A 27,609-nucleotide genomic window follows, 5' to 3' on the forward strand; every position below is an offset into this window, starting at 1 on the left:
ACGCCATGCTGGGTAGCTGCTGTAGTTCTGTACAGGGTTTTATATTAGTGTTATACAGTGCGGTCCTGCCAGCATTGCCCTGTGTACAGCACAGCACAGCCAGGCTCTGCCCAGCACACAGCGGGCAATGCCGGTGCGCAAGAATACAACTTTATAAGTTTGGGAACAAGTTTTTATGTGAGTTTGTGTTTTTGTTAATTCCATTTTTTTATTGTTATTATTATTCTGTAAAACTGTTTTATAAAGATGACAGTTGTAGTTTAGTTTTTTTTTTTTATTATTATTTTGTTAAATATAATTCTCTTCAATGCATTTTTAATGGTAAATTATTGAATTGCGTTTTAAATGTACTGTTTTTTGTTTCTGTGGGGGAATCATAATATTGTTGTGAAAATATATACACAAAATAAACATGTTGCTTGACAATAAAGAAAGCGTTGGATTGTGTGTTATTTTAAGGATTGTCTGTGTCCTAAACCCATTGGTTCAATCGCAACTAACATTCGTACTTTCCTGAGGATCCTTTATGGTTCAAAGGATTTACGTGATTAAGCATTTGCATTTCTTCTGTAAAAAATAAATAAATAAATAAACACATGTAAAACATGAAGATAATATACTGAGCATCGAAAGAAACGTATCACTTATATTTTGATGAAATTCACTAGATGTGATTGAAAAATGACTGGCTGTTTCAGAGCAGGTGCGGTGACTTTATTGTGCTGATTAATGATTGACATTTTACTGTCTGAAGATCTGGCGGGGGGTACTGTGAACATCACCGGCTAGTTGCGTGTGTGGACACCGTTGGAAACAATACAAGCAGCGCACCAGGTTTCAGATGATGTTTTGTGAAATCCTGGTCCATTCCTCTTGTAGTGCCTGCAGAAGCATCTGCCTGATCAGTGGTCTCCCAGCCCTAGAAGCCACAAGTCTCTCAGTTCGTGGGCTGTCATTTATTGCTTTTATTCAAGCTTGCAATTCAACAGCTGAAATCACTCCATATCCAGCGTCCAATCAACTGTCTCGCTAATTAGGTGATTAAGAGCTTCAATCACAGTCACTCCAGCCATTCGTGGGCAAGGATGAACGATCGAGTGATCAAAAAGAAACCAAAAACATTTTGACAACGTCCATACCTTTTTTTCCTCGTAAACAAGTGTTATGATAGCGGGGGTTTTGATGCTCGGTATACATTTGAATTAGCCTAATAGTTTTGCTTAGTCTATACAAAACGTATTTACCCGCATCATTTAACAAACAAAGACCATTAATCAGAGCAAGACTTTACCAAAGCTGTAAATGTAATCAGCTATGAAATCGAGTTACCCAACTATATAAAGGGGTAATATTCATTGTATTCATGCATGGCTGGCCGTCGTGCTCAGCGTGACAGACTGGAAACTATTTTGTCGAGCAATGCCAACAACAACTGAGCGGAGCGTTTGGCCATCCGGTACCCCGTGAGATACAACCTAATTATATAATTTATGCCCAATTTGCTTGCCCCAATAGAAGGAGCTATTGATAGTGACAGCATTGGGGTTGATACACAAGACAGGAACATCAGGTAAGATTCACTGCAGTTTAGCCAGCATGTCGGCTATTATTCAATGCAAATAGTGGAGTTACATCACTGGGCCACTGATCCGATCTGATTGAGATCAATCGATTCAATGGGACGTTACCATGGAAAACCATGGGCCAGTAGGTGCCCGGATCAAGCGCTTCAATGACGTTGGGTGTAGTAGCCGCTAGAGGGCGCTAAACAAGCAGTGTTGACATAATAGTAACTTATTTTAATAGTAACACAGGTGGGTTTAGGGGTAGAGATTAGGTTAGTTGTAGCCATTAGGTTTAGGGCAGTGGTGCGCAACTAGGTCCTGGAGGGCTGGTGTCCCTGCAGATTTTTATTCCAACTGTAGCCTAAAATACTTTATTGGACCTTATTAGAAGCTTAATTAACTAATCTAGGGTATGGTTAGAACAAAAACCAGGAGGGACAGCGGCCTTCCATGAGCTGAGTTGTGCACCACTGGTTTAGGGGTAGGGGTAGATTTAGGGGTTAGGAGGCTAGTAGGTTCTATGGGATGATTTTTGCTTGATAACGTCCCATTGAATCTCAATCAGATCAGTTGATTTTTCACAGGTGCAGAGATGAGGAATTCCCTGCACAATTCCAGTTTAATCATTCCCAATATTTTAATAATCATCTCATATCTACATGTGTTATAATTGCATATGAATTCTGTACACACAGTCAACTAGTGGCAGATTGAGCGTGCCCGCAGGTTATCAAAATAATCATTAAGAGTACAACCCGAATATTATACAAACGACCTTGCAGTACTATTTAGTGATGCTTAATGCTCTCTCGATATTTTTTGGTAATTTGGGTTGAGTGCGCTACACATTTTTCTCCACTTTTTACTGTAGGCGATTCAAGTGCGGGGAGGAGGCTAGTCTGTGGAGCTCAATTCCTTCGAGTCGCTGGTGGAAACCTTCCCTCCTCTGAGGCAGCGTTATCACCTGTACCAGATGGGGAGCGGGCACACACTTCTTCAGAAGCAAGACCTGTACTTTCAGAAGGAGACTTCGCAGTCGTAATACCAATGAAACCTTTATTGAAAACCAAGTAATTATACAGGTCTATAATACACAAAACAGCGCAGTACGGTCACAATCAAACAGTGACCAGATTACATAAACCGAGCATCAAAAGAAACTTATCACTAGTATAACACATCTATTTTCAAAACAAATTAAGGTATATAAATGATGGCCATTAATATTATGGTTTCTTTTTGATCACTTGATCGTTCATCCTTGCCCACGACACGCTGGACGACTGTGACTGAAGCTCTTAATCACCTAATTAGCGAGACAGTTGTTTGGACGCTGGATATGGAGTGATTTCAGCTGTTGAATTGCAAGCTTGAATAAAAGCAATAAAGGAAAAAAAGAAAAAACACATGCCATGTCTGTCCAGAGAGCAGCGCCTTCGTGCGATCGGCATGTTGGAGGCTGGGCTGGGGCAGCGGGCTGTGCCTCGCCATCTCGGGCGCTCACAGCCAGCGATTTCAAACCCGGCGAGACGGTATAACCAGACCCACTCTGTCAATGACAGCCCACCAACCGGGAGACCAAGAGTCACAACACCTGCCCGAGATGGACAGATCATTCTGCAGCATCTTCGTCATGTCAGCTGTTAATCAGCACAATAGAAAGTCACTGCCCCTGCTCTGAAACAGAGTGTCATTTTCCAATCACAGCTAGTGAATTTGATCCAAATATAAGTGATACGTTTCTTTTGATGCTCAGCATGTTTCACATGTTGATAGTGACGCTTTTCTTGAGCGGGCAATCCAAGTTTCAGACCCAGAAGAGGGACCGTGAGGCTTGGGAGGAGGGGTAGGGCAGAGGTTGGATGATTCAAGACGCAACGGGCGTGCTGCACGTCAGCGAGCTCTTCCTGTGTTCGAGAGACATGCTGCAATTATCTGAAAAAGAGAACATTAAAAAATAATAAGTACAAAAAAAAAAAAAAAAATCAGGACGCAAAAAAACTAAAGCAGATCAAATCAAAACGCGAAGGCCACTGCACACTGGATCCGATGTCAACGTGCATCTAAGAATAAAAAAGGACCGCTCCATTCGCTATTGCACCTTGCTCACCCAGTCCGTCATTGTCTACTGCGGTCAATTTTGGAATCGAAACAAATTCGATTTGATCCGATTTGACGTGCGTTACAAATGACACTGACCAATGAAAAAAGACTGTGAAGACTTGCGTTCCCTGAACAAAATGGAACACCAATACCAATATAATATTGGAATACCAACACCGCTGTACAAAAGAGCTGCTGCCCTTCCCGGTGCAAGCTACAATATTAGAACAAATGACATTACGATCTGCCTGACAGCATAGCAGTAGAGATTATTACACGCATATACTTTTTATTTCAATTGTAAGCCGAGGGAGTACAGAAACAGTGGCTTAACCTGGAATTTCTGGCTCTGTGCACACAGAGAGTGGTGGAAGAACATTGTTGTAAAGTATTTTCGGTAGCTCACTGCCAGCTAACTTTTTGAAATATTTATTACAGGAGCGAGTGTTTAAAAAATGAAATATTGGTCGTTTGGTTTCTGATGCTGTGACAACTGGCTTGTGTAATATCATATGTTTTATTTATTTATTTATTTATTATTATTGATTGCGTAACTACATTACGCGAGATCTAGTAGAAGCATAATAATTAGCAAACGTTTGAACTTCTATCAGCGTTTGCTGATCATTAAGTTTATACTACATTTAGCATTGTTGTGTGTTCAAAGTTATGTAAGAATGAGCATAATTGTATTTATGTTTTATTAAGATTCTCAAACTAGGTATGTAGTTCAAAGTCTCCACTGCACACCAGCGCTTTGAAATACGAGATTACGCATCTAGTGCGCAATGGATTGACTCAGGACTTTGTCAGATGACTGAAGGGAACCAGTGCGCAATGGGCCTTAATGACGCACACTTATAAAGGACACAGCATAATATCCAGCAGGCTAAAGACAATGTCCACCTCCATGATTTCAATTTAGCGACCTTGGAGTGACTAATACCAGCGCGTCGTTATCGGGTTTTGATTAATTATATTTCATGCCTTGTTCAAAATGAAAAGCTTTGTTAAATGTTAGGACACTATTCTGTTTCCAGTTCGTTGCAATTGACCCATTAAGTGCTGCTGTCCTCTTTGAGTCTGTTTTTCTAATTTTGTGGATCACTTTAACTGGTATCTGCCTGCTGTGTTAAGGTTCTCTTTAACTATATTGTTATGACTTACTCTGGTTTGTTAATCACAGCAGTTAAGTCTGTGATCTCATCGCCACACCTGCAATCAATCTCGCGCCCTTGCTGCTAAGAAACTCCCCTCCGTTTGTGTTCTGGTTGGAAGCAAAAAAAGGCACGTCAAAATGATTCATGGTCAGTTACAGCGTGCCAGTGATTGAGTTCACATCAAGTGGACTAAACTGTGGACTAGAACGTCCTGTAAATCTGCACTAACTTAATCCTGAATATCTAGGGGCATGTCTTTCTTAGGCTGCAGCCTCAGTCTCCAGCCGGAGAACCGGTTCCCCCTGGCCGGCGGTGGTCCCTTACCTCCGGCTCTTCCTCTTACTTGCTTGGTCTGGGGTGGCGTGCAGGCCCCATTGCCCCTAAAGGCTGGGAAGGCCACCTAGGGCGCTGCCGATAGGCAGGGAGGTGCGAGAATTTCAAAGTGACCTCCGTGGCCTTGTGGGACCTCTCAAGGCTCACATCAATGGTCTTTCCGAATGTCTGCCCCGATGTAATGGGGGCGTCCAGTAGAGCCATCTTCTCAGTCTCCACGACCTTTACCTGGGTTAGCCAGAGGTGTCTGCGTGCGGCTATCAGTGTCGCTAGAGATCTGCCTGACGCCTGCCCTAACTCCCCCATTAGGTCAGTCATTGCCCTTTTCACCGCCTGGAGCTCTCCCACGTCCGCCTCAGTTGCCCCTCCAGCTGCGACTGGTACAGCACCTGTATGGCCATTGCATTGGCCACCCGGACTGATAACGCCACTGACGCATATGCTTTCTTGAGCATGGCATCAGTAGTCCTGCAAGGCTTGAACGGGCAAGTGGGGTCTTTCTCCCCTCTGGTGAAGGTGGACCCTTGCACCAGCACCGTGACCGTCTCCCCGATGGTAGGAAACGTGCCTAGGCCCAGTTTTTGGGCTTCTGCGGTGCGTAGCAGGGACTCTGCCATTCTGGAGCCTGAGGGAGCGGACGCTGGGTTGCTCCAAGATGAGCGAACCAACTCTAGGAAGTCCTGGCACAAGGGGAGGGCTTGTTGTGGGTGCCCTTTTTGCTTTACGCCCAGTGGTGGAGAGGGTGAAGTTGATCCCGGGGTATGGGGGAGCTTCCTGTTGCAGGCAGGGTTCTCGAGGACCTTTGGGAAGGGCCTTGGACCACCAATCTCATTCTCAGTGCCGCACACTGGTCGCCCTGGTGAAAGCGAGCGGAGGACCCTGTGGAGTGCACTGACATGGCGCTGGGCGTCGGTGCCGAGCTTGTAGCGATCGGCGTCGAGGTCGGTGTTCTGACCGGTGCCAATGAATCAGCGTCGAGGAGATATTCAAGCCGGTGCCGAGAGCGCGGTCGATGCCGTGCTGATATAGCTGAGTCAATCGCCGTCGGCGTCGGTGCAGCCGTGCTAGGAAAGCCTGAGGCTTGAGAGGGGCACGTAGGCCCGAGCTGCAAGCTAGCTGAGGCCGAGTAAATTGACATAGAGGACGGCACCACGAGCCCGTCGGGTCACCCTACAGCACCACAATAACTCAAACAACGGTCATTTAAACTACACGAGGTAGTGAAAGAGAATAATGGCTGCTTGCCAATCTCGATAGAGGGGTCGAAACCAACAGTATAATACCGAGGCGAGATTCAGGCAAGAGCTATCTCAAAAAACACTCGAAAGTGTAGCTTGCCATGGATATGGATTTGTACGCTCGAAAAACCAAACACATCAGCCAATTTCCAGAACAAAGACGCACGAGGCAATCTGTGACCTGACTCAGTGGAGTGAGAGAGAAAATGGCGACAGGCTACTGTGAGGACGACCCTCTTCAACAGGTAGGGCAGATTTTTTATATGTGCTCAGTGATTGACGGTCAGAGAGGGCTCTTTAATGGTTGTCATTCCATTTGAAAGGGAACCTACACAGCTACGGCCAAAAGTTTTGCATCACCCTGTAATTTAACATATTGTAGCAAAGTCGGTTCCTGCAGGCAGGCGCATTACACCTCTCGCACTGCAGCATGGGACCTCTCGCACTGCAGCATAGCGCCAACACCGCTGTACAAGAACCGGCTCCCTTACCAGCCTTGCTGCTGCCTTCCCCCGTGCATGCTACAATATTTTGCTTAAAAAAGAGGTGACACTGTAGTGTGGTGGTTAGCGCTGCTGCCTCACAGCGCTAGGGTCCTCAGTTCAATTCTGCTCTAGGGGTCTGTCTGTGTGGAGTTTGCATGTTCTCCCTGTGTCTGTATGGATTTCTTCCCACAATCCAAAGTTGCCGTGTGGGTGTGTGTGATGCCCTGCGATGGACTGGGGTCCCGGCCAGGGTGTGTCCTGCCTTGCACCCCTGTGCCTACCAGGTTAGGCTGCAGCTCACTGCAACCTTGCAAAGGATTAAGCGGTAAATGATAATGGATGGATGTTTAAAAAAGTTGAATTAAACCTGTTATATATTTTAAATTACATACTATATAAACAAAACATTAAAAAATGTGTTATTTCTAAATCTAACATGAAACACTGTACTGTTGTAGACTTCTGCGATATCATTGTGTAATTTTGTAAATTTATTTTCAATCCAAAAATATAGCTGCATAAACCCTTCTTTACTAATCCGATATGTGGAGCTCAGTATCAGATAAATATAGTGTAGATGCACGGGGGAAGGCAACAGCAGGGTTGGCAGGTGACATGTGTGATGCGCCTGCTTGCGTTAACGTAGATCGCTACAATATAAAGGGATCCCTGTACAAAAAGAAAGATGCATTTTTATTACATAAAACATGTTTAAGTAAAAATAGATGTCATGTATTTTTCGTACACATTTCAAACTGGCATGCTGTACTTGCATTTAAGCGCCGATGGACCTAGTTGTTCATAGTTAAAGCATATTATCTTAAGTTGTATTGCGTTAACTGAAAACGGTATCAAAGCTACATTATTAAATATATATATGTGTGTGTGTGTGTGTGTGTGTGATGGGAATCAATATATTGTATTCTGATGTATTTTAATGGGAATGTTACTGAATGCAACCTCATCTCCCCCTTCCTCTCCTCTCTCGCCACAGCTGATCTGAAAGAGGTAGAGAAGTGAAGCTCGCAGTTCTAGCTGCGAGATAGCAAAAATAAATAAATATAGTCAACCGCCGTCCTGTTTTCAATGTCATTTTCTTTCCAGCCGTACTGTTTTCAATGTCATTTTTTTTTCCAGCCGTGCTGCGCGACGATTTCTTCTTTTTCTTATGAATATTATTATTTTCTTGTTCATCGTTCGTAATTTGGCCTTTCCCAAAACGTGAAAAAACGACATCTAATAATAATAATAATAATAATAATAGCACTTTTACATGTGATATTAATTGTTATTATCACGCCCTCGTATTTTGCTGCTTGTGGTTTTGTTTTGGTCCCAGTTACAGCCGGTTCAGTTTTTTACCCATTACCGAAAATCGTCTGCATTTCCCTTTCTTTAAATTAAATATGTTATTATAATACGCTTGTAGTTTTCTTTCTCTCTTTTTCTACCCAGGCTCTCTTTCTCTCTCTGAATCTCCCTCGCTTACCCCTTTCCTTGTCTTTTTTGTCTTTATTTCATTTGGTTTTTTGGGCAGAAGGAGGAGGTGACACACCGGGATATCATCGGCGAGACAATGGACAGTATTTGGGACACCATGGGCCGTGTAATATACTAACCAGCGCCGGGACAACTTTACAAAGACTGCACGGTTTTTTTTTTGTGGATTTAATTATATGTTTTATTAATTAATTTATTATTATTACTTTTTTTTAAAGGAAAACACAAAAATCCGGCCTTATAAGCGGTGTCCGTCTTAAGCCGTTTCGTTGCGGATAGATTTTAACACCCTACAGGAGCAACTTCGCCATTTTCCTGTTTACATTTTTTTTTTTAATATATATATTTTTTATATTCTGAAATGGCTTTCCAGGACCCAAGCCATCCTTCTGTCTGCGGGAGCTTGTTCGGGGGCCCAGATCTCGGCCCTAAATTCTTCTGCATACCGACAAACAACGCTGCCACAGCCGGCTCTTCGACAGGCCTCGGCACAGCATCGGGGTCGAGCGGCCCCGCCGCCCAGGCTGGCGGTCCTCGTCACCCGGCCGCGCTCGGGGGAGGCCCCGGTGGCGGTGCCGCGGCTCCACAGCAACACAATAAGCTGGCCAGCGAGGCGCCGAGTCCGGCTGAAATGGAGCCGGACAGGCCCATCGGATACGGTGCTTTTGGGGTCGTTTGGTGAGTAAACAACGTAATTTTTACTAATTCAAAATATGCAATTTGGTCAGTGCATTTTTTAGTTGGTCTGGCAAGCATAATAGTTTTTATTTATTTGTTTGTTTGTTTGTTTATTGGTGTGACAAACATTATTTTGCCGTGTATTTATTAAAACGACGGAACTGTTAAGTACTCTATATAGGTCGAATTTGTTTCCGTGCTTGAAATTTGCCTTGTTAATCTGAATATTCTGCTTCCACCATATTTTCCATTCAAATATTCATTATTTAATTGAGCTAATTCGCAATTGTTAAGCCACGTTGACTTTAAATCGTAAAAGCATACTTTACTATATTAGGGCCTCTCACGAATTCACTGTTTTCAATTGGGTTTACAGTTTTTGTAATGTGTACGTGTGTGTTGTTGTTAATATTATTATTATTATTATTATTATTATTATTATTATTATTAACGCTTATGTACGATTAACGCCTGCACATTGTTGAAGCAGTGTTAATAGATTGTGATTTACTATTTCCGATCGATTTCTGCACATACTCAAATTATATGTATAATTTACTAATTTCTGAGGCTAGCCAAGCGTACAGCCCATATTACACAATGAATGGGGATTTTGAGCAGGGTTTGAAACTCGCAGCCAGGCCCCTGATCATATTATTATTATTATTATTATTATTATTATTATTACTTCGTTGGGGTTGGTCTGAACCCCAGGACTGCTCAAACTCCTGGCTCCAGATTATTACCAGGGATGTACAATTAAAAAAATAAATAAATAAATAAATCTTAACAAAATGATCGAAAAATCTGCTTTTCCTTCTTCCCCCGTAGCACACAAAAGTAGAATATCATTTGTAGGGTTCTGGTTTTATTTAACAGGGAACGCAGTCAATTAGTGATTAATAGGGACGGATCTACCTTGCAGCTTGACGGGTTCATTAAATTCAAGATGCATAGAAGGTTCCCTATGACCCCACCTCACGTCAACACATTTATTACATATGCAGAGACCAGGTAAGTTTTGTGAATAGTGACCCCGGGGCTCTGAGGACACGGTAGCAACAGACTGTTCAAAAGATCCTAATATAACCCAAACTCGAGCCTCAATACACAACCACACACCATACTGTGAGTTCAACAAGAGTACATTTTATTAACACACAAATAATAAAACAAAGCACAAGTAATGATGCATATATGTATTCGACCAGTACTGAAGCTCCCCCAACAATATCTGTTAATTTACAGCCCTCCAGGAGGAAGCTATGCTATAGCCTATCTCCAAACAGTGCTCCACTCCTTTTGTAAATATTGCAAGAGTTTACTGTGCCCCTCGTATAACCATGCGATCCTACTGGCATGCGCCACCTTATTTATCCAGCCCAGTGATGCAATAACTTCATATAATTAAAACAGTAAATATAATGAAAGGCTCCTAAAAATCCACAGTGCTGATCTGTACCCAGGAAGAGCTTAATACAATTACTGACCCAAGAATGACCTCAAAAATAAGTGATTGCCAGAGTCTTCCAACTACAAAATCACTGGTCCTGCAATATTGATCTAAACAAGGACCTGTAATTAATACAAAGTAATTTCAGTCCTGTATCACCAATGGCATTTATTAAAATGAGTCTTGTAGCCAGAAGGTTAAACAAAACCGTGCTTGCGATCTGTTCTTTCTCCCCCGTCGCCAGCCTGTTGCAGCCGCTCTCGCTCCTCTCCGTCCCGCTTGCGTGCGGCTGCTCTTTCTCCCGCGTTGCGATGTTCCTCTTGGGTGCTTCCAGCCCGGTGTTTGAGGTGAAGTCAAAGCTGCCCTGCTTTTCTGCAGGTGTCTGGGTCTTCCAGGGCCGTCCCCCCTCCCCTCTTCTCAGCAGCGCAAACGAGGAGCAGCTGAAATCCAGAAGCACATAGATACTGTGATTATATATATATAGTTTACTATATATGGTACAAAATAGCCCAAATGCCAGTTGCTATAACCCTTTAAATCCCTTGATATACTCAGACACTAACACCAAGCTTCCTTTCGTTAAATGTTTTACCTGTAATTCACAGACTAACACAGTTATACTTCCCATGTGTTTACTGTTCCCGTTGGCGGTCCGGCGTTCCAGCTTCCCGAGGAGTATTACTATTCCCCCCCCCCCCCCCCCCCCCCCCCTTGCATTGTCATTACTCCTTGTTTCTTTCCTTTTTTCTCCTGTTGTGTCTTTTCTTTGTTTTCTTGTTGGCTGGTGTGGGTTTTCTTTCGAACGGCAGGCTGCGTCCTCAGCCTCGGGGCAATCACTCTAGTGACAATTCACTCATTTTGTTACACATACTTTAAGCAAGTGTTCCTTTCAGTGCAGTTCGGAACACATTTGCCACACACTAAGACTACAACAGTAATAATCAATACCTGGAGTTATTGAAATATAAAAATAGCTTCTGTCTGTTTTATTCCACCCTGTCTCTATAAGCTGAATTCAAGACCTGATGTGCAGGTGTTTTAGTTTGTTGCATCACAGATATGAAATCATTGCCAACTGGTACTGCTGCTTTGTTGAGTTCAGATTTTTCTTGACGGTCTTTCAGTTTTGTGTATAAGCTGTCAAGTTTCTCTGCATTTTGTACTGTTTTTGTACAGAAGTGTACGCAATATTTACACGAGGCTCCATCAAATTTTGCAAAGTGTTTTTTCTTTTTTTTTTATTATATACATATTTTTTGTAAGCCTTCAGAGACTCTTGTGGTAGCCATTTCTGTGTTTCTTTTGTAACCAATAGAATATCAGCTTTTCCACAGCCAGCCAGTCAGAAATCATAGGGGTGGGATGTAAACACTTTTTAAAATGTTTGTGCTTAGGTGCTAGACTTCCACAATTCAGTTTTCAGAAACTTGTGTGGCTCTCTAGAAATATACCTGGAGTGTCTTTTTAGCAACAGAACGAACACGGGACAAATAAATACATAAAAACTACTTGTCCGACAGGCAAAGTATACTCAAAACTTGTTCCAGGCGTTGGGAGATATGAATTGCTCACCCCTGATTTCAATATTAATATCAGTATACTTCATTGAGGGGAGTTCTGAACCCCAGGACTGGGTGCAGCAGCAGCACTAGTGTGAGTTTCTAACCCTGCTCAAACTCCTGGCTCCTGAGCATTTCAATATTAATAATAATACTACTAGACTTCATTGAGGGGAGTTCTGAACCCCAGGACTGGGTGCAGCAGCAGCACTAGTGTGAGTTTCAAACCCTGCTCAAACTCCTGGCTCCTGAGCATTTCAATATTAATAATAATACTACTAGACTTCATTGAGGAGAGTTCTGAACCCCAGGACTGGGTGCAGCAGCAGCACTAGTGTGAGTTTCAAACCCTGCTCAAACTCCTGCCTCCTGATCATTTCTACCTTCTTATGGCTCAATGCAAGGGTCGGTGCATGAATTGTGTGTATCGTATTGCGACCTGCATATTGCGATACGTATCCTATTGTGAGATTAGCATATCACTACACCAAGGGTTACCGTGTGACTCCATGTTCACTAGGACAGTGTGGACAGTTCCGGCTTTTCAACTTGTGCCCCAATCCTGGAGGGACTGTTTTAAGGTCATTGTGATGATGGTGTAGCTGCAGAATATGGTGAATTTGTGAAAGACTGCAAATTCCGCGTTTTTCAAGGAATTCTGTCATCCACAAATTTGGACTGCCTCTACCGATGGCTGTGTGACTCATCAGTAACCCTGTCTGTGTGCTCCAGGTCGGTGACAGACCCTCGGGACGGGAAGCGCGTGGCTCTGAAGAAGATGCCCAACGTGTTCCAGAACCTGGTTTCCTGCAAGAGAGTGTTCCGGGAGCTCAAAATGCTCTGCTTCTTCAAGCACGACAACGTGAGTCTGTAAGAACTACAAACGTGGCGGCTTCAACTGTGGCTTCTGTTGGGGACGCCATCTTGATTGTAGTTTTTTGTATTGTGTTGGGATTGCACCAGCCAGAAAGAGAGGATGGCAGCTTTATGGTAGGGCTTCTATTGATACCACCGTCTTGATTGTAGTTGGTTTATTGTTTGGGGATTGAGTTCAGGTGTGTCTTATTTATTTCAATTCTTCTTGTTATTCATTTTCTGCTTCCAAACGTAAAAAATAAATAGACAAAATAGGATAACATATAATACAGAAACAAGTGTACAGCATGCAGTGAATCAACAGAAGTACCTGCATTAAATGCAGGACCATGTAGAGAGAGGAGAGAAATATATATATATATATAAGGGAGAGTTGGGTCGCAGTGCAATCAACAGTAATAGGAGCTAGGGAGTGGGGGCTGTAAGTTGTAAGGTGTCAAAATATGAGCAAAAGGGCTCCCATGCGGTATAGCATTTAATACTATAGCCCTTAAGAGGAAATCCTACTTTTTCAAGTTTGAGGAATTGCATGATGTCTCTAATCCAATGAACATGAGAGGGTGGGGTAGCCTGCCGCCAGTTCATCAAAATAAGGCAACGGGCCAAAAGAGGTGTGAAAGCCAGAGTTGGGGTTTGGACAAAGGAAGCCCATCGGGCGCATTATCAGATACCACTATCAGTGGTGTGGGGTCAATGGGCAAATAAAACATTTGGGGAAGGTATCAAAGACAGAGTTCCAAAATGTGGCTAGCTTGGGACAGGTCCAGAACATATGGATCAATGAGGCTGGAGCCTGCTTGCAGCTATCACCTGTAGGGTCAGTATTAGGATACATGTTTGCCAATTTAGTTTTGGACATGTGGATGCGATGAAGGATTTTGAATTGAATCAGAGCGTGACGTGCACAATAGAAGAGAAGTGTACTATTAAAATAAGAGTCCCAAATGTCACCTGTAAATTTAAAGTCAAGGTCCTGCACCAAGGCAGCCCTTATTGAAGAACAATGTAAGGAAAAAATAGAATTGTAAATTTTAGAAATCATACCTCTACATTGAGGATGAAGTTTAAAGGTGTGTCTTATTAAACTCAGTGAAACGAGGCATGGATCAAACTGCTCTGCATTCCTGAACACGATTAGAGTGACACCCAGCACTTCGAAGTGTACTTCATAAACCTCATGTTTTTTCTATGTTTATTTTAGGTGCTGTCTGCTCTCGATATTCTCCAGCCTCCTCAGATCGACTGCTTCGAAGAAATGTATCCATCAGAGTGCTTGCATTGCCTGATCATTTATTGATATATATATACACATATATAGTAACCCGGCCGGCACTTGCAGTCGTTCGTTGCCCCTGTCAATTGCAGACACTGAATTGAAGTTTCACAGCAATGACGCGCTATTTTTTTTTTTTTATAAACAAACACGCAAAATGAAAATAAACAAAACAAACACCTAGCTCTTTTTCGAGCACTAACTAAAAACACAAACAGGAACCTAAACTATCTTGCAGGACGACGAAGCCGTTTACCTGACACGCAAACAAACAAAAACACAGAGTTTCACACTTCCAAAGGTTTTTATACCTTTCTATTCTACGCTTGAGCACACCAAGCGGACTTCTGTACACACCAGCAGCCCAGAACAGACTGGCTGCTTTCTTTACCTTGCACCTGGCTCAAATTTACAATGATAGCCAGGTGCAGGGGATATTTATATATAAATGTATTTATTTTAGCTCAAAGAGCCAGCTGCCCAATGTTTTGATATGTTGTGCATGTCTTTCTCAAGGGAGCATGTGTTTGAATCAAAACATTGGAGGTGTTTAAAGGTGTCTGATGGCATGACAACTACATTCAATAACATTCCCATTAAAATACATCAGAATAAAATATATTGATTCCCATCACACACACACGTATTTATTTAGTAATCAAGCTTGTTTCTCCTTGACTACCTCCTCCTCTCAGCTATGTGATCACAGAGCTGATGCAGAGTGATCTACACAAGGTGATCGTCTCTCCTCAGCCCCTCAGCACCGACCACATCAAAGTGTTTCTCTACCAGATACTGCGTGGTGAGTGTCTGTCTGTCTGTCTCTGTTTGTTTGTCTCTGTGTGTCTGCCTGTCTCTCTCTCTCTCTGTATCACATTGTCTCATATTTGTTTATTTAGCAGACGCCTTTATCCAAGGCGACTTGGATAGGGTGTGTGAACTGTGCATCAGCTGCAGAGTCACAAACAGCGTCTCACCCAAAAGACGGAGCACAAGGAGATTAAGTGACTTGTTCACGGTCACCCAGCGAGTCAGTTAGCCAGAATTTGAACTGGGGACCGACCTGCTGGTTACAAGCCCTGTTCTTTAACCACTGGACCACACAGCCTCCTATAATGACTGTGATCACATTTTGGTTTTATGGTAAACCGCAAATAAGGGTTTAGACTTTTTTTTGACAATTGTGACTATTAGCAAACCTACAGTCTTACAGGTGAGACGTGTTCCTGCTGCGAGGAGAATTGGTATTCAGAGCTTGACTGTTCAAAGTCTTGCACCCCCTAGCCCCCTCCCTCCCCCTCCCCGGTCATTGCAGTTCCTGAACGAGGGCAGAGGGAGCAGCAGGGCCAGTATGGGGGTTTTCTGATGTTTTCTGTATTTCTCTCAGGGTTGAAGTATTTGCACTCCGCTGGGATTTTGCATAGAGACATCAAACCAGGAAATCTCCTTGTTAACAGCAACTGTGTGCTCAAGGTGAGTCGAGCCGAGTGAAGTCATTGCGTTCAGCTGCTTCAGTATTGTTGTGTTTTTATGTACAGTCATGTTCAAAGTTTTGACAACAAGTGATTTACAGCAAGACTAGGGGTGGGGATTTATACTGCCCACTATAAAGGAGGAGTGGTCGGAAGGATTACTCAGCATGTGAGTACATCAACAGACTTAATCTTTAAAAGACGGATAATTTCCTTCTCAGCAGACCCTGCCTTACGAAGTACCCGCCCATGTCTCCTCACTCAGACCCTTTGCTTACGAAGTACCCTGGTATGTCTGAATAGAAAATCATCTCCCCTTTTAAATTATTTTAATGAGCAAGACATCTCACAGGTAGTACAGTCCCTCAAAATGTTCTCCTCTTTCTAGGAAAGCAGCCTCACTGGGGCTGGGGAGTTTGTTGCATCACTAAATATCTTGGTATCCCTAAATAGAAAATGGTCTCCTCTTCGTCTTTTTTAAAAAAAATTTTAACCCCGGTTTTTCTGCCCAATTATAATTTGTATCCTCTGCTCACCGCTTGCAACCTAAACATGATTAATTTACTAAAAATGTTCATATTTTGGGTAAAATAGAGATTTTCCCCAAGTGGTGTCGGCCAAGACTTACAATATTGGGCATCAATAAGCTAATAGGACAACCAAACAGAGCATTGTGATGGTCCGAATGGCCTAATCTTGTTTGTAACCCTGGGATCTTATGTTCTTCTTTGTGATGGTGGGCCACTGTGAAAGGCGCTATATAAAATTAAGATTGATTGATTGTCAGTCCTTGGCCAGAAAGCTGGTTTTTTTCAGGGTAAAGTGAAGAAAATGTCAAACGCAGTCATTCCGCACTGGTAGAAAGTGGATCATATTTGTGGTACCACATCACTTGTGGGAGAGGCTGTTCATTAAAATCTCTTGTATATTTTTAAATATCTGTCTCTTCCCCCCTCAGATCTGTGATTTCGGGCTGGCTCGTGTAGAGGAGCTGGATGAGTCTCGTCACATGACCCAGGAGGTGGTGACTCAGTATTACCGCGCCCCAGAGATCCTGACCGGCAGCCGGCACTACAGCAGTGCCATCGACGTGTGGTCTGTGGGCTGCATCTTCGCAGAGCTGCTGGGGAGGAGGATCCTGTTCCAGGCACAGAGTCCCATACAGCAGGTGAGAGAGAGAGAGAGAGAGAGAGAGAGAGAGAGAGAGAGAGATACATGTAGTGAGATCTGCACTGATGCACACAGAGATACTCTGAGATGTGTGGTCTGTGGGCTGCATCTTCGCAGAGCTGCTGGGGAGGAAGATCCTGTTCCAGACAGCGGATTTACCAGGGGCACCATACAGCAAGTGAGAGAGAGATACAGAGATATACTGAGACATACAGATACAGAGCTGCTGGGAGGAGAATCCTGTTACAGACAGAAGATATACCAGGAGAGCTAGAAAGAGAGAGAGAGAGAGCTAGCTAGCTGCTGGGAGTAGAATACTGTTCCAGGCACAGCCCCATACAGCAGGTAAGAGAGAAGAGAGATCTACACTGTCACACACTGACATACGGAGAGCTCTGCACTGAGATGCAAAGAGATCTACACTGAGACACAGATACACAATGATAAACACTGACGCACAGAGGTACACACTGAAACGCAGAGATACACACACAGAGGTACACACTGAAACAGAGGACCGAGACACACAGCTACACAATGAGAGACACCCTGAAACACTGACGCAGAGATACATACCCTGACACAGATACACAATGAGACGCACACTGAGACACACAACTACACAATGAGACGCACACTGAGACACACAACTACATAATGAGACGCACACTGAGACACTCAGATACACAATGAGATGTTGAGAGGAGGATCCTTTTCCCAGAGATTGTGGACTGGCTGTTTATATTGATTGATTGTCTCTTTGTAGGTATGGATTGTCGACTGGTTGTTTATATTGATTGATTGTCTCTTTGTAGGTATGGATTGTCGACTGGTTGTTTATATTGATCGATTGCCTCTTTGTAGGTATGGATTGTCGACTGGTTGTTTTTATTGATTTGACTTTGTTTTTCAGTTGGATCTGATCACAGACCTCTTGGGGACCCCACCACTCTCCGCCATGCTGTCAGCCTGCGAGGGGGCAAGGGCACACATACTGAGGGGACCACACAAACCGGTGAGAGGCAGGGCGTGTGTGTGAGAGACAGACAGAGTGCTTTTTTAACAGGGCACACAGTGCCACCCATGCAGAGGTGGCCAATTGGTGTAACTGCAGCTTGTTTTTTTTTCAAGTCTAAAATGTCTAACCCCTCCCCACTCTTTCTCACCAGCCCTCCCTCTCAGTTCTCTACATGCTGTCAGACGGAGCTACCCATGAGGCCGTTCACCTGCTATGCAGAATGCTGGTTTTTGATCCGGTAAGAATTACAAGCATGTGTGTGTGTGTGTGGTCTCAGGTAAGTGTATCTCTGGTCGTGATGCTTTCTCATCCCTATCTCTCTGTGTGTTTCAGTCTCTCTCTCAGTCAGTCAGTCAGTGTAAGCATATCTCTGGTCATGGTGCTCCATATCATCCCTACCTGTGTGTGTGTGTGTGTCTCTCTCTCTCGTTCAAAGTAAGTGTATCTCTGGTCGTGATGCCCTATCTCATTCCTATCTCTCTCGCTCAGTGTAAGCGTATCTCTGGTCGTGATGCTCCATCTCATCCCTAGCTCTTTCTCTCTCTCGCTCAGCGTAAGCGTATCTCGGGTCGTGATGCCCTATCTCATTCCTATCTCTCTCTCTCGCTCAGCGTAAGCGTATCTCTGGTCGTGATGCCCTATCTCATTCCTATCTCTCTCTCTCGCTCAGTGTAAGCGTATCTCTGGTCGTGATGCCCTATCTCATCCCTATCTCTCTCTCTCTCTCTCTCTCTCGCTCAGCGTAAGCGTATCTGTGGTCGTGATGCCCTATCTCATTCCTATCTCTCTCGCTCAGTGTAAGCGTATCTCTGGTCGTGATACCCTATCTCATCCCTATCTCTCTCGCTAAGCGTAAGCGTATCTGTGGTCGTGATGCCCCATCTCATCCCTCTCTCTCTCTCTCGCTCATTGTAAGCGTATCTCTGGTCGTGATGTCCTAGCTCATCCCTATCTCTCTCTCTCTCTCGCTCAGTGTAAGCGTATCTCTGGACGTGATGCCCTATCTCATCCCTACCTCGATGAGGGTCGGCTTCGCTATCACACCTGCATGTGCCGCTGCTGCTTCACCGTGGCTTCGGGACGAGTCTACACCCGCGACTTTGAACCCGTGGCCAGCGGCCGCTTCGACGACCAGTACGAGAAGACGCTGACGTCTGTCTGGCAGGTCAAAGGTGAGGTGAGGGGAGGGGTCACTGCAAACTTAACTAGGTTAGCAAGCTCCACAGCGGTGTTTGAAACTTTACTTTTTTAAAACTATATATAATTTTTTTTTTTCAGAGCTGATTCATCGTTTCATCACAGAACACCAGCAGGGTAAACGAGTGCCTCTCTGTATTAATCCCCAGAGCGCAGCCTTCAAAACATTCATCAGGTCAGTACTGCACCCTGCTTCCTTCACAATGCACCCTGCTCCCTTCACACTGCACCCTGCACCCTGCTCCCTTCACACTGCTCCCTACTCATTGCATCCTTCACTATATAACACTAATATAAAACCCTGAACAGAACTACAGCAGCTACCCAACACAGTAGCGTCTCTATGAAGTTGCAAATGTAACACACTGGGTTTTTTCCCCACTATTTCTGTTTACACTGTAATGTGTTATGCACTTTAAATAATTTTCAGTTATTAGAAAGCACAGTTTCACCAAAAACAACCACATAAAGACACCTTTTTGTTCCCTTGAATATCTGAATGCTCAGTCTATTAAAACTGACTGCTGCGTGTTTTTAAATACTTTTGAGAGCGTTGTGGAGGACAAATCCACTGTTTATTGAAAGGGTTTGCAGTACCTGCTCACATCGAGACATAAGATATGTAACGCTAGGTTATTGTCATAACCCTGGTTCCCTGAAATAGAAATGTAACCATTACTGAATGGGTATTTACCTCCTAAAGACCTCAATACTTTATACCAAAGCTGCTCTTGGAGCCTGTGATGCAGCCCTGATTTTGAGGATCCACGCCTGTAGAACCTAGTGAAGGGATGGGGAGTAGCCCACACTGCCACAATGCATGTGTTCTTGACAGAAGCACCCTGGAATGAAGCCCACAAAGTTACAAGGCCCCTGCTTTAATGGGCCGTGGATCTTATTGGCGGTCTTGACCGTGTCTGCTATCTTGGACAGCTGCTGCTTAGATAGGGCTTGACCACAGGACTTTGCCGAATAGCAGACAAAAACTGTCCAGACTTCTTCCACGTCTTTTATTTGTCCTGTCACAACAATACGTCGGGGCCCAAACTAGGCAGAGCATATGGAGCTGCAGCTCCCTGTTCAGACTGGAAAGGAAGTGGATGGAAAACCTCCAACCTTTTGGATGGAAAACCTCCAGACAAGATAGTCTTCGGCAAGAAGGCAGGATTGGTACGGAGCGTGACCTTTGTCCTGGCCTCTGGGGGGGGGAAAAAAAAAAAAAAAAAAAAAAATTAAAATAAGCAGGCTTTTGCAATAAAGAATGCTTTCATCTCATTCGCACGCTTTGCATTGGCGATAGCCAGCAAGATAGCGATTTGAGCTCAGATGAATGCAGGGGGTCAGATGGAGGCTTCATGAGTGCATTAAGCACCACGTTTAGCCTCCTCTCAAAATCGCCCCGCCAGGAAGCAAGCAAAATTTGAGATGGTCTGGCAACAAAATGCTTCTTTTTATGGTTGAGTTGGCATGGAATGACCCATATATAATATAAAACATTTTGCATAGTGTTAAAAATCAAAAACGAGAAATAAAATCAGCTCCAGACGAAGCTATGCAGCCAGGGGGGTGGGAGCTAAGTTGGCTATCTTATGTTGCTGGATCCCTGGGAAGGAGCGACTCAATCTGCTGGCTTCACACGGAGCACAAGGCTGCAGCGGTTATCTATTTATTTATCTATTGAGTTTAGTCATTGCCAATTATTTTTTTTATTTTCTCCCAATTTGAAATGGCCAATTATTATTTATTTTTATGCTCGGCTCACCGCTACCACCCCTGCGCTGACTCTGGAGCGGAGAAGACGAACACACGCTGTCCTCCGAAGCGTGTTTCGTCAGCCGCCCGCATCTTTGCACTCTGCGGATTCACCGTGCAGCCACCCAGGAGCTATAGTGTGGGAGGACAACGCAGCTGCCAGGCAGCTAACAGGCAAGCCCGCAGGCGCCCGGCCAGACTACAGGGAGCGCTGGTGCGCAGTTAGCCGAGCATAAATAAAGTCCATCTATGCACCACGTTGACTGTCACGTTGTTTGTTCCATTCAGGAATTTTATTTTATTTGATCAGTACCAAGTCAAAACAAAGAAAACGTGGCTATTCGGGTCTGGATCGTACCTGCAGTGTGGATTTAACTTGGGTACAACCAACAGGAATACTTTTTGTCTGCGCTGACTTGCAAGTTTGTTTTCTGAAAGCTGTTTGTTTGTTTTACGCTCTGTTCAGCAGCCTCTGTAGTAGCCTTTTGTTTAATGTGCGATTCTGAAGTTATAGCGATCGATCGTTTTTTTCTTTGTCATATAAAAAGATGTGCTAAACAATGACCTCCGTCTGCTTGTAAAGTTTATTTGGGGAATGTCTCGACAGGATCCTCAGCTGAAATGTACTTATTTTGCTTTGTCGTCCATTTTTGGTATGTAATGTCTAATGATGAAAACTAGATTTTTGCAACCTAAATCAAAACAATGCAGCACTGACTTTGTCCCACCTGCTACAGTACAGCAGGTCACAGAAAAGCCAGAACAGACGCACCGATAGGCTGATTAAAACATTGCAGTCATCTGAAGAGTAAACAAGAAAGTTAACCGCTTTGTGGAGTATCTTATTTTTTTAATTCCATTTCTCTAAGGTTTTGTTTTTGCAATGCACACAGGAAGGTGAAGGAATAAAAAAGCCCGTCTAGAGAGATACGCAGCTTGAGCCTCTTGCATTGTGCATTAGTTCACGAAGTTTCTTTCCTCCTCTCGCCAACTGAGTGTGACCCGATTTTTCACTCTTGCTGTCTGGCCACCCTATGACAAGCACACAATATAATACTAAGTTATTCTTTATATTCGTTTTCTAAAGTAAATGCAACAAGTAAACGATGTCTCTGTTGTTTAACATTGTAACAGTTTAAATATAGGCTTATGTCTTGTTCTAGTTTACCTGCACTGTCTTATTGGTATCAGCCGATATGGGTAAATAACCATCGGCGATCAGTATCGGCCAAGAAAATCTTATCGATGCAGCCTTAATTAAAACATGCATTCGCTAGTCTAGCGCCAACACTCCAATTTTACAAAAAGATTCATTCATCTGAATAAGGACGTTTAGACGAGCGATATTCCATGCCCTATAAAACTCGCTGGAGTCGTTACATCAGCATCTTTACTGAACGCCGAAAGGATCGTCTGCTGACGGCTGAGTTGTGCGTTTAAAGAGGCCAGCTCGTTTCTCCTCTAGTCTGATCCAGGAGGATATTCAGATGAAAATTTGTTGTGAGGTTGCTCGCCTTGTACAGACCACAGTTTACAAGCGATTTGTTGCAGATGAGAAGCAGGTTTACCTCTTTCAGTGAAAGCAAACTCTTTCTTCCGTTCTGGCTTAAAGCCTCATACTTATGTTTTATCACTCTGTAACAGGGCGAGGAGCCCTGCGCATGTATTTGTTTGTTTATTTTGGAACGGGGTCTCTCGTTCCCTGTGTTTTGGGTTTGTGCATTATGATTTATTTATTGTATTTAGATATGACTGCATAGCTGTGCGTTTGTTTTGTTTTTATTTTGTTCTGGCAGAGACGGCATTGGTAGCCCTTCCTCTGCCAATTGCTGATTTGAAACCTCGTGCAGAAGGTGGCCATCTCCCAAATTAAGTGATTTGTTGCTAATCGGGAGATAGTCACTGTGACAGGCTAGCGAGTGGATAGAGGCCCAGAGACCGACTGCAGTTCAAAAAAACAAAAAAAATAGCAAGCACAACCATCCGCTTGCTTCCTCATCTCCCTCCTCTCCCTAACGGGAAGCTGAGGCCTCCTTTTATGTCAGGTGGCTGGGTGCTGATTGATCGTTAATTACTCCAATCAACCACAGCCATCTGAACACAATAAACCCAGGTAGGGGAATTTAACCCCATCCCTGCCAATTTATATAGGGCAGAGCTCTGTTGTGCTTCAGTCACCGGTATAAATACCTGCAGCTCTCTGCACTCCAGGTTGGTGTTCAGAGGAGGAACGGGAGAGTGAGAGGAGGGAAACTAAACTGAAGCTAAAGTACAGGATCTGTGAAATTGCCCAGCCTGACCTGTGTTTTGCAGTGCTCAGTATTTTCAGTTCCTCACTCTGACCTGATGTCACCGCTCAGCCATTGCCTGTCACACACTCGTTTATTCTGCTTTCACTCGAGGTGATCGCAATACGCATGCGCCAGTGCGCGGTGGTGAAGGCCATAAAGTGATGAGAAGAAAGAATAATGAACGAATAATAAACTTGTTTTTATTTATTTATTTTGTTTCTTTTCTTTTTATTTTAGTTTCAGTCTTTCTTCCGTTCATTCGAGCCAGCATGGAGCCACACTGGAACCGCATGTAGCTCGCTAGCTTCAGTTTGGCCACCTCTGCTGTATAACATTGATAGAAAAGGGTCTACAGAACTACAGCAGCCACCCAACATACAAAGTTTTACAATCCAGGTCTGGCCATGGAACGTGAAACAAGCAATGTGATTGGACGAGCAAGGTTCCATCTCTCCGTATATTATGAACAGTTGGAGCCTTGTCACATATTCAGAGTCCTCACAGAATTTAAAGTATCGGACCATAGCTATCATGTTTACAGTTACAGATGTACAGTAACTATAAAACTGAGTGACCAATTACCAGCAACAAAATTCCAAAACTAGCAAGTAGACGTGAAAAAGCTGCCCTATCAGGGCCCTGCTGTGAGGGGGAAGTCCCTCCCACCTCCTGTTGAAGAGGGATGTCCTCACAGCAGCACATCGCCATTTTCTTTCAAAAACAGAGGTCAGCTGGGGACACGACCTCAAAGAGTAATGGTTGTCATTCTCTTTTCAGGGAACCAGGGTTATGGTAATAACCTAACGTTCCCTTTCAATTCGAGTGACAACCATTACCGAGTGGGAAGCTGTACCAAAGCTGTCGTGGCTCCAGATTACCGACAGTGCAGCCCTATGGCGATAGCAACAGAGCCGACATGACGCCTAAGGGCATGCCACCTGCAAAACTCTGGAGTCCAGAGAGGGTCTCGTTCGGTTTGTCACATCAAGGCAGTAGAAACGCACAAATGTCTGACTACCTGTCCATGTAGCAGCATTGCATAACTCATCTAAGGAGGCGCCATGAAGGAAAGCTCACAGAGTTGCCTGTCCCCTGGTAGAATGGGACGTAATGTCCCCCAGTAAGGAGGAGTCCGTCTGTTCATACGCCAAGCGTATCGCATCTGCCACCCAGTGCGCTAGACGTTGCCAATAGGGCCTGACCTCTAGAGCGGGTCCCGTAGCACACAAACAGCTGGTTGGACTGTCTCCAGGACGCCGTCCTATCCAAATAACAGCGCAGAGCCCGGACTGGGCATAGCGTGTGCTGTCTACGGTCCTCCTCTGACTCATGCAGGGGAAGTCTGAAAGTTTCCAAAACCACTGGTTGGTTAATATGGAATGAGGATACCACCTTTGGCAAAAAGGATGGATTTGTTCTTGATGTTACCCGCGAGTCACTTCCAGTGAAAGCCATACATGTGTCATTGATGGACAGCGCATGAGGCTCACTTACTCGTCTGGCAGATGTAATGGCTATTAAAAATGCCACTTCTAATGAAACGGCGCAGTTCTGCGGACGCCATGGGCTCAAATGGGGGACCCATAAGGGCCCGCAGTACCAGTTCTAGATCCCACTTGGACCATACTTTTCATGGGAGGACGAAGCCTCCGAGCCCCTTTAAGAAATTGCACTGCCAGGAAATGTGCCCCAGGGGACACAGAGTCTGTTTTGTCGTGGCACACTGATATTGCTGCCAGGTATACCTTCAAAGTGGACGCTGATTTTCCTGCGTCAAACAGGTGTTGTAAGAAGGTTAATATCATCTCAATCGGGCAAGTCACCGGATCGTGACCTTCGGCAAGGCACCAGTCTTGGAATACTTTCCATTTATATGAGTACTGGGATCTAGTGCTTGGCGCTCTAGCAGACTGTAGTACCTCTACTACTGCATCTGGCAAACCTCGTCTGGATAGAAGGCTCCGTTCAATGGCCAGACCCAGAGTTGGAGCTGGGCTGGGTTCCGGTGCCCTAATAGCCCCTCCACGTGGCTCAGGAGGTCCTTGCACAGCGGGAGCTGCCACTGCTGATCCGACAACGTCACAGCAGGGCCCTGATAGGGCAGCTTTTGTATATATGCTCACCGATTCACGGTCACAGAGGCTCTTCCCATTCGGTAATGGTTGTCATTCGAATCGAAATAAATCCTTTTCAGAACTGGCTGAAAAAAAAAAAAAACTAATTGTCTCAAGTGTGAAAATGCACATCTTAAGAAAATCTTTATAAAATACTCAGAGTTCGTTGGAAGTGTAAGAAATGCTCCTGGAGAAGAGTCTAACATTTCAAGCTACACTTGTCTCCGAGCTGGAATAAACCACCATCTAGAAACCAAAACTGTGTCGATATACACTCACCCCGACTCTCTTTTCTTTTTAGCGGTTTGTAAACTACAGAAAAACACACACGTCTGCACATTATCCACCCCTTTCCAGCATAGACCTTACAAAATTATTGAAACCTGAGACTGCATTGAATTTATTTGTATTCCTCTCGTCCCTCCATTCTAAAAAGGGAGGGAGGATTACCATAGTCCTTCGAATTTAAGATGCAGTTTTTAACTTTTTTTTTTTTCTTTTTCGTCCTGCGTCTATTAAATTCTAGTACAGTACAGTGTTGCGTGTATTAAAATCAGCAAAAAAAGACTGCCTGAGCACACAAGCAGCAGCGTGACTGGCAGGCAGTTTAAGGGTTCTGTAGCAGAAGCTCTCCTCCTCAATGTAAACAAAGCGTTCGTTCGCTGTGTGGCTGTGGCCGAGGTGCAGCGGTCTTGAACTGGCGCTGCTGCATTCAGGTATGGGCTCCCCGGGCACGCCCCCCAGCCAATCAGAACCTCCCAATCAGCTCGGCTCCGGGCAGGCCCTCCTGTTTGCCACAGCAGCAGCGTTTCATTATCAGGCGCTGTTCTAATCAGACCCCCGGAGTTTTCTACTTGCCAAGCAACACCACTGTTTACAAAAAGGGAGAAAAACACATGCAAGTAATCACGACTGGAAATGAGAAGCAGCACATAACTGTAATGCTGTGTGAGAGAGAGACTGGAAATGAGAAGCAGCTCATCACTGTAATGCTGTGTGAGAGAGAGAGACTGGGAATGAGAAGCAGCTCATAACTAATGCTGTATGTGAGAGAGAGACTGGGAATGAGAAGCAGCTCATCACTGTAATGCTGTGTGAGAGAGAGAGACTGGGAATGAGAAGCAGCTCATAACTAATGCTGTGTGTGATAGCAGACGGCTGCAGACTGCCTCCATACGTTGTTTTCTTATGTATAAATGCATCTGTGTAAATGCATCATTTTGATTATTTTTTTTCTTAAATTGAAGGTAGTAAATTTGGCAATGTACAATTCAACACACAGCAAAAGTAAAGCCCTACTTTTGCATGTTTTCAATTAAATTACTCATCGTGTAGTTCAAAGTTATAAATGGGACTACTTTATTGGCATAAGGGTATTTAATAAAAAAAAAGAAATACTTTTTTGCCTTACACGTGATTTAATCCCTTTTTTATTTATCTATTTATATAGATTTTTTTAAAGCCACCGTTTGACCTGGATTATAAATTCATTACGGCCCTTCAGGGTTTCCGTGCACATCCAGTACACAGACTTCTCGAGTGCTGGAGATGCTGTACTGTACACAGAGCAATGCTGACGGGACCACACTATATAACACTAATATAAAACCCTGTACAGAGCTACAGCAGCTACCCAGCATGGTGTCTATAGAAAGTTGTAATCTAGTGTGCTGGCATTGCCTGCTGTGTGCTCACAATGTAACATTAATTTGCTTTATTTTTCTCCTCCAGGTCGACAGCTTGGCATTCCTCAAAAGTTTCCAAGAAGGAGGAAAGATGAACGAGAATAACGCAAAGGCGGAGAGTAGACGGGATGGAATTAAAAAGCAACAAAAAAGATGAAATGGTCAGAAAGGAAAAAAACTGAAGAAAATAAACTTGTTAAAATTAATAATTATTGCTGCTGAAACTTACAGAAGAAAGGAAGATAAGAAGAGTGGATTGATTTTCTGCAAAGGGGAGACAAAACCGGAAAGATCAGAGCTGCCTGGATTTAGAAGAAACCGCAGAAAAAAAAATGACTCCCATTGCATAGCAGTCTGATCCATTCCTGGTTTAATAAGACACTCCTGAGCTTGTTACCTTAACACACTGGGGCTAATCAAGCTGGCAGTAAAACCTGGAATGAAGCTGCTGTGCAATAGGAGTCTTTATTTCAATCCTGCAGTAATAATGCTGGCTATCCTCACAGGGATCGACATAGGACTTCCGTTCTATAGCAGTTTGATCCATTCCTGGTTTCACAGAGTTTAATAAGACACACCTGAGCTTGTTACCTAGACACACTGGGGGCTGATCAAGCTGGTAGTAAAATCTGGACTGGGTGACACTGCTATGCAACAGGAGTCTTATTTCACTCCTGATAAATCTTC

At 44.0% G+C, this 27,609-nt stretch overlaps 1 protein-coding gene across 1 annotated transcript; it reads left to right on the forward strand.

The window, feature by feature from the left end:
- Positions 1 to 7,812: 7,812 nt before the first annotated feature.
- nlk1 (nemo-like kinase, type 1) lies at positions 7,813 to 27,317 on the forward strand. The gene is made up of 11 exons (XM_041238656.1): positions 7,813 to 9,062; positions 12,807 to 12,936; positions 14,152 to 14,207; positions 14,919 to 15,025; positions 15,611 to 15,696; positions 16,654 to 16,863; positions 17,779 to 17,880; positions 18,035 to 18,121; positions 18,857 to 19,055; positions 19,162 to 19,255; positions 26,969 to 27,317. Exons 1-11 carry the CDS (start codon positions 8,746 to 8,748, stop codon positions 27,015 to 27,017), a joined length of 1,437 nt encoding a protein of 478 aa, XP_041094590.1. The 5' UTR covers positions 7,813 to 8,745; the 3' UTR covers positions 27,018 to 27,317.
- Positions 27,318 to 27,609: the final 292 nt, after the last annotated feature.

This window comes from Polyodon spathula, chromosome 50, assembly GCF_017654505.1.
Source record: "Polyodon spathula isolate WHYD16114869_AA chromosome 50, ASM1765450v1, whole genome shotgun sequence".
NCBI lineage: Eukaryota > Metazoa > Chordata > Actinopteri > Acipenseriformes > Polyodontidae > Polyodon > Polyodon spathula.